This window comes from Cyphomyrmex costatus, unplaced genomic scaffold, assembly GCF_001594065.2.
Source record: "Cyphomyrmex costatus isolate MS0001 unplaced genomic scaffold, Ccosl1.0 scaffold193, whole genome shotgun sequence".
Taxonomy (NCBI): Eukaryota; Metazoa; Arthropoda; class Insecta; order Hymenoptera; family Formicidae; genus Cyphomyrmex; species Cyphomyrmex costatus.
In genome coordinates, this window is record NW_017275965.1 from 3,900,093 (window position 1) to 3,907,679 (window position 7,587).

General features: G+C 31.4%; 2 protein-coding genes across 2 annotated transcripts; one reads left to right on the forward strand and one right to left on the reverse strand.

Annotated features, from left to right (window-relative positions):
- Positions 1 to 423: 423 nt before the first annotated feature.
- Cndp2 (Cytosolic non-specific dipeptidase 2) lies at positions 424 to 2,910 on the forward strand. Its single transcript, XM_018538318.1, has 5 exons — positions 424 to 950; positions 1,100 to 1,550; positions 1,656 to 2,084; positions 2,169 to 2,642; positions 2,738 to 2,910. The coding sequence occupies exons 1-5, from the start codon at positions 916 to 918 to the stop codon at positions 2,780 to 2,782; spliced, it is 1,434 nt and encodes a 477-aa protein (XP_018393820.1). The 5' UTR covers positions 424 to 915; the 3' UTR covers positions 2,783 to 2,910.
- Positions 2,911 to 3,087: 177 nt separating this feature from the next.
- Positions 3,088 to 5,038, reverse strand: LOC108772759 (alpha-L-fucosidase-like). The gene is made up of 5 exons (XM_018538368.1): positions 4,660 to 5,038; positions 4,320 to 4,571; positions 3,873 to 4,235; positions 3,533 to 3,751; positions 3,088 to 3,426 (listed from the first exon to the last, which is right to left on the reverse strand). Exons 1-5 carry the CDS (start codon positions 4,928 to 4,930, stop codon positions 3,149 to 3,151), a joined length of 1,383 nt encoding a protein of 460 aa, XP_018393870.1. The 5' UTR covers positions 4,931 to 5,038; the 3' UTR covers positions 3,088 to 3,148.
- Positions 5,039 to 7,587: the final 2,549 nt, after the last annotated feature.

Consider the following 7,587-nt stretch of genomic DNA (forward strand, 5'->3'; position numbering starts at 1 on the left):
AAAAACAAATTTAAAAAATACATTATTTCAATAATTATATGAAAATATACTCAAATACTTACTTGTATTTAAATATATAATAGAGTGATACATATTTAAGCAACGTACGTTCTGTACATATGTAAAATTAAAATATACCACTAGCAACTTTTCAATATAATTACAATATTACAATGGTCGCATTTTTCATTTTCAAAACAGAGTAATGTTACAATTATTTCATTCTAATGTTACTTTTTATTTTAGTCTTCTTATACGATTAAACGAAACATTTTATCTATGAAATATTACGTATAGAACAAGATAAATGTATGATACGTCAAACAAAAAGAGTTACGTGAGAAAAGTAAAATTGAAAATTTATGGACGTTCTACGCCAATGTTCTGTATTCCGCAGTCACATGAAAGTAGAGATAATACGAACATTTATTTGACATAAATATTGAATAGATAACATGCTGAAAAATAAGTTAACCATCATTTTTAACCGTTTATAAAAGATAACAACATAAAATACAAGATACGCTGCAATATTATGTTTCTACGAGTTTCTATGTAAAATATATTTTAATTGATTTCATATTCGAATCATGAACGATTAGATATCGCTGTTGTATGCCGATATTTGTACATACATTCTGTCAGAGAAGTATTGTACATGTTATTGTTGATTTTACAGAACGTTCTTTCAGAGAAAAGAAGAGAGAAAGGGAGAAAAAGAGAGAAAGACGGAGAAGGAGCGAGAGAGAGGGAGAGAAAGAGAGAGAGGAAGGAATGATCACGATAAGAGCACCTGATCACTGAATTGTGTGGCTACCACTGGCTAGTCACGGCTATTGTCGACAGTTACGGTAGTTCTTATTGTTAGATTCAGTTGATATTGTGTATCGTCTGCGTTTGGACGGAATTATTACCATGGCATTACCATCAGCGTTGAAAACTTTGTTTAAGTACGTTTCGTTTTATTTTTTCAAATATTTTCAATTTTATAAAAAAGTAAATGTATCCGAAGAGATTTTTCAGATTCGATGTATATACATATTTGTGCGTACATTTTAATCATAATTACCATTTATCTGTTATTTTTCCACACTTGTAGATACATAGATGAACATAAACAGGAATATATAAATAATTTGAAAGAGGCAGTAGCTATTAAATCTGTATCAGCATGGCCGGATCACAGAGATGAAATAATTAAAATGATGAAATGGGCAGAAGCAAAATTGAAAGATCTAGGAGCAACTACAGAATTGGCTGATGTAGGAAAACAGACTCTTCCTGATGGCACTAAAATCCCACTTCCCCCTGTGTTACTTGGAAACCTTGGCTCAGATTCGAAGAAAAAAACCGTAGTTTTATATGGGCATTTAGATGTACAGCCTGCATTAATGAAGGATGGCTGGGATACTGAGCCGTTTACTCTTACGGAAAAAGACGGAAAACTTTATGGTCGAGGCAGTACAGACGACAAAGGACCAGTCCTTTGTTGGATACATGCATTGCAAGCTTATAAAGCAACTGGAATTGAAATTCCTGTCAATCTGAAGGTATTTTCTCATGAAATTAAGAATGCTTAAAACTTGGTATTGTCAATTAATATTTATTTTACAATATTACATACATATTAATTTATCTTTGGAATCTTTGCATAGTTTGTTTTCGAAGGAATGGAAGAAAGTGGCAGTGAAGGTTTAGATGAACTTCTTTGGGCAAGGAAAGATAGCTTTTTAAAGAATGTAGATTATGTCTGCATATCTGACAATTATTGGCTGGGCACCAAAAAACCGTGTGTTACTTATGGTCTACGAGGTATTTGCTATTATGTACTAGAAGTCACTTGCGCTACTAAGGACTTACATAGCGGTACCTTTGGTGGATGTGTATACGAAGCTATGGCAGATTTAATTTACTTATTGAATACTCTGGTCGATGTTAACGGTCGCATCTTGATAAATGGCATTTATGACAGTGTCGCAGAATTAACAAAAGCCGAATTAGATAGTTACAAGGACATAGATTTTGATGTAGATGAATTTAAGAAAACAATTGGATCTACAACACTAGCGCATAAAGAAGATAAAGTATGTGCATATGTAGTTTTTCTTTTCTATTATAATAATTCGGATATCTATGTTAAATATACATCTTTATGCCATTTTTTGCAGATTAAACTCTTAATGCACCGTTGGAGGCAACCTAGTTTATCTATTCATGGTATAGAGGGTGCTTTCAGTGAATCAGGAGCGAAAACAGTGATTCCAAGTAAAGTTACTGGCAAATTTTCAATTAGAATAGTGCCTCATATGACTCCGGATGAGACAACTGACAAGGTGATCAAGTATGTAAATAAGAAATGGCAGGAAAGAGGTAGCCCAAATATTATGAACGTGAGCATGTTCCATGGTGGTAAACCATGGTCCGAGAATCCTGATCATCCAAATTACGTAGCTGGTCGAAAAGCTACTAAACATGTTTACAATATAGAACCTGATCTTTCTCGCGAAGGTGGGTCGATACCAGTTACTTTGACCTTCCAAGAAGTTACTGGTAAAAATGTATTGCTCTTACCAGTCGGTCAGGGTGATGATGGTGCTCATTCTCAAAATGAAAAATTAAATGTACACAACTACATCCAAGGGGTGAGTACAATTACTGAAAGCAGTTATTTAAACAATTACTGACTTTTTATTATAAACAATTAATATTAAACAATTTATTTTTTCATTGATTCCAGACGAAACTCCTTGGAGCTTATCTGTATGAAGTAGCTCACGTGTAAATATTTTGCTGTTGGCAATTGCTTATCTTAAGCTCAAGGTGTTTGGAACTTTCTTGTTACTAATTTACTTTAAAGCGTCACAAAACTTTAGTTAAGGTATACTCGTATATAAAATTTTGCATTTACAATATTGCATATGCTTTTTTTAAAACTTTACAAAAATTATTATAAAAATGTTTTTTAAGATTCATATAGATTTTTAAAAATAATGTACAATATAAAATATACTCTTAATAAATATGTACATTTTAAAAAGCTTCAATTTTTAGTACCCAAGCTGGTTCACCTCTGTGTGCATTAGTTGGTAAATTTATTACTAGCTTATTATCGGATTGTTTCCACTGGAATAAATATTCAAAATTACTGTCATTTAATGTTTCCTTTCATTTTCGTATACCTAAATAAAGATAGCACACTTACGGAAATTGTTGATGAATAACCAAGTAGATGTAAATGAGAACTCTTCAAAAGTTTGAGTGAACCTAGTAATAAAATGTTATCATCTGGCCATTCTAAAATTGAAGCATACAACTGTTTTTCATTTTTACTTAATGTGTACCAGACACTTCCTGTTAAGGTATCATTTTGTACTGTCCAAGGCTTAGTATTATAAATAGCTTCGCCGTTTACTGCTAGCCAGGCACCTAAAACAATCAATTTATTCGTATCATTGAAGTTAATACAAAATGTATATCAAAATTAATCAATATACTAATAAAAAAAATATGATAAGATATAAAAGATACATACCCATTCCTCGTAGTCTTTCTTCAAATATTGGTGTAATGATGCCATCTTTTGTTGGTCCAACATTCATCAATAAATTTCCACCGCAGCTTACAGTAATTATTAATTCCTTCACTAATCCTGTTAATGTATAATATTCGGATAAAACAGCGTTTCTGCGATATCCCCAGGATTTTTTATCAATAGTCATACAATTTTCCCATTTATGTGGGAGAAGTACGCCTAACAAGCAAAATTTTATTAATCATAAATTCACTTATGTATAATACATACATTCATTTAATAATATTATTCTATACATAATTTATATTATTATTATATTATAATTTTTAATGTTATCTACCAGGATTAAAACGGTCTGTACATGTGAAGAAATCGCCATGATGGCACGGTATATTACTACCCCATCTATCATTTACTACAACCGTATCTTTTACAGGACTTTCATTATATAACCATGCGAGAAATTCTTTTGATTTCCAATAAGAATCCGATGCTTCCCAATCTCCATCTGACCAAACTACTTCTGGCTTATATGTTTCTATCAACTCATGTAATTCTGGTATTATTTTATGAGTGACAAATCTATCTGTTGTAAAATTGTTTTGTTTATCTGTTACATAAAGAGGATTATACCATTCGTACAAAGAATGATATAAACCAAATTTTATGTCTGTCTTGTTACGAATAGCTTCTGCTAGTTCACCTATTTCACAGAAAAATTAATACATATGAGAATTTTTTTCATACTTAATGTATAATCTTATTGTTAGATATGTATCTTTATTACCAATAAGATCCTTCTGAGGTCCCACATCCAAAGAATTCCAGCTGAATGAATACTTTGATGGCCATAATGTATACCCTTCATGATGCTTGTTTGTCAATACAACATACTTTGCACCTGATGCCTTGAATAACTCGGCCCATTCAGAAGCATTAAAGAACTCGGCAGTAAAATCTCGTGCAAAATCCTGATAGGTAAAGGTCGGAGGATATCTTTGTTTCATAAAGTCGGAATATTTCGTAATTTTAGTTTCTTCTGCATTACACAAATATAACATTATATAAATGGGTAATGTCTACACACGTGACATTTAGGAATATAAAAAGTATATACAACACTCAACCTTTCCAATTGTTCCAAAACCATTCAGAGCCAAAGCTAGGCACACTGAATACACCCCAGTGAATAAAGATTCCAAATTTTGCAACATCATACCAAGCTGGTAACGGTCGACTGTCTAGACTAGGCCAAGTTGGAACATATTTGGGCTCTTTTGTTAAAGTTGACACAAAATTTTCCTCTTCATTTGTTCTCACTATTACGGTATAATGTGCCTTTGCTGACAGGCAAAGAATTAACACAGCGTACAAAATTGTGTGTACAAATAGCATCATTCTGATCCGAAGAGAATAGACATAATAAAGCAACAGACGTCAATCTGGTCTTTTATTCCTATCAGTTGTATTAAATGTCAACGAATATTCTATGTATTTCTGTGTACTGTTTCGTATCGTATCGTATTTTGAGATTAGATTAGATCGTTACCGTAAATTTTTCCACAGAAAACATTTTGTACTTATAACAATTTAAAAAATAAAGAATGTAAATCATTAATTTAATTTCGTATTTATGTTAGAATAGAACAATATTTTGTATTTGTGTTAGAAAAACCTTATGCTGTATTTTTAATATATTCAAGTATTAATTTAATTTAATTTAAATATTTTAAATTAAATTGATATTTAACATTTTTTAGTATGAAAATAATACAACTTATATGAATAACAAAACAAACATAAAAATAATTCTAAAACGTAAATTCTAACATAAATAAAATATACGTTAATGCAATGTTATAAATGTTAATATTACTGAAAAATATACTTGTGCTTTATGTCATTTATAAGCACAGTGTGCTTATAAATTGTGTCAATATTACTTTTTGTGTGTTACGTTACTTACATTATCTATTGTGGATTAACTTTTTTTACATAATATTTGCATTATTTTCTAAAATATACCAAAATTGTAAATATTTCAATGATCAAAATTAGAAGAAAGAATTTTACAAATTGATCAATCAAAAAATGCAAAGCATATATTCACAGCATTTTAAATTGATACCATAAAAATCTAGGAAATAATTCTAGTTAGAATTGATTCCGAATAATTTCATGATCATATCTTGATGTATAAAATCAATAATTGAATTTATAGTTGTGATAATAAAAAAGAATTATTATGAGCTTAATGTAACATATCTAACTATAATTTTTATTTTATAATACTGACAAGTAATATAAATGAGTAATATAAATGTAGTCTGTTTATTATCTGCATTAGCTTTCAGAATAGACTATAATCACGTTCGCATTTTGCTCCCATTATTATGATTAAAAAATATAATAAAACTAAAGTATATCACACACACTCGAGATACAATTTATGTTATAAGAGAAAAGGAAGGAATTAACATAATGAAAGGAATAAATATAAATATATAAGAAATTTCTTAAAAGCGAAAAATAATACAAAATTCTACAAAATGTTCTTCTTTTATGAATATGTCTTGTTTAGAAATATTAATATTATTTGTTTCAATTTTATGTAACAATCACTGTATTGTAATGGCTAGTTTTTGACGTATACACACATACATATATCACGATTCACTTGTATGACTACCACTATGACCAATCGCGTCGCACAAATATTTCAAGAGTATTATATCGCACAATTCGAGAACGAGATTCATCTCGATTTATGCTTTTCATGAAAATAAGATCGCATGAACTTAAAATAAGAGAAAAGAAAAATGAGTTTGCGACGTGTACAATACCTATTTATGTTAATAACCGTCTAAAGATAAAATATATTCTTAATACATATACTTTATATATATATGTGTGTGTGTGTGTGTGTGTGTGTGTGTGTGTGTGTGTGTGTGTGTGTGTGATACAATACCTATTTATGTTAATAACCGTCTAAAGATAAAATATATTCTTAATACATATACTTTATATATATATGTGTGTGTGTGTGTGTGTGTGTGTGTGTGTGTTAGGAGTACAAATTAGTTCGGTCCGTTTCTCAAAAGATGACTCCGGCTGTTGAGAATGGTTAATAATGACAGCTGATTTTGGCGGTTTTAGAGAGGTTAGAAATCTGCTAATAATATTCAGTTTATATCGCTTTGAGTTTCATACAAAAACCTTGATTTTTACTGTATTTGAAATGTCGAATTTTCTGTTAACCAAGCAGCATTTGCGGGAGGTTTTAATTTTCTGCTTTAATTGGAAAAAAAGTGCAGCTGAAACCCATCGAATGCTTGTCGAAGTTTATGGTGACACTGCTCCAACTGATAAATCATGTAGGGAATGGTTTCGACGTTTCAAGGATGGAGATTTCAGCATTCAAGACAAACCTCGCTCTGGACAGCCAAAAAAATTCGAAGACAAAGAATTAGAGGCATTACTTGAAGAAGATCAGAGTCAAACGCAAGAGGAGCTTGCAGAATCATTGGGAGTAACTCAACAAGCTGTTTCTGTACGATTGAGAGCCATGGGAATGATTCAAAAACAAGGAAATTGGGTGCCTTATGAACTGAAACCGAGAAATGTTGAAAGGCGATTTTTCACTTGCGAGCAACTGATTCAAAGGCAACAAAGAAAGGAGTTTTTGCATCGAATTGTGACTGGCGGTGAAAAGTGGATCTATTTCGATAACCCCAAACGCCAAAAAACCATTTGCGATACAGGCCAACCATCGACGCCAAAACGCAAAATTCATGGGAAGAAGGTCATGCTCTGTATCTGGTGGGACCAAAAGGGTGTTGTTTACTGTGAGCTGCTGAAACCTGGCGATTCCATTACAGGCGATCGGTATTGGCTACAATTGATTCGTTTGAGCCGTGCATTGCGAGAAAAACGGCCAGAATACGAGCAAAGACATGATAAAGTTATTTTTCTTCATGACAATGCTCGGCCTCATGTCGCAAAAGTTGTACAAAAATATTTAGAAACGCTCAAATGGGATGTTTTACCGCACCCGC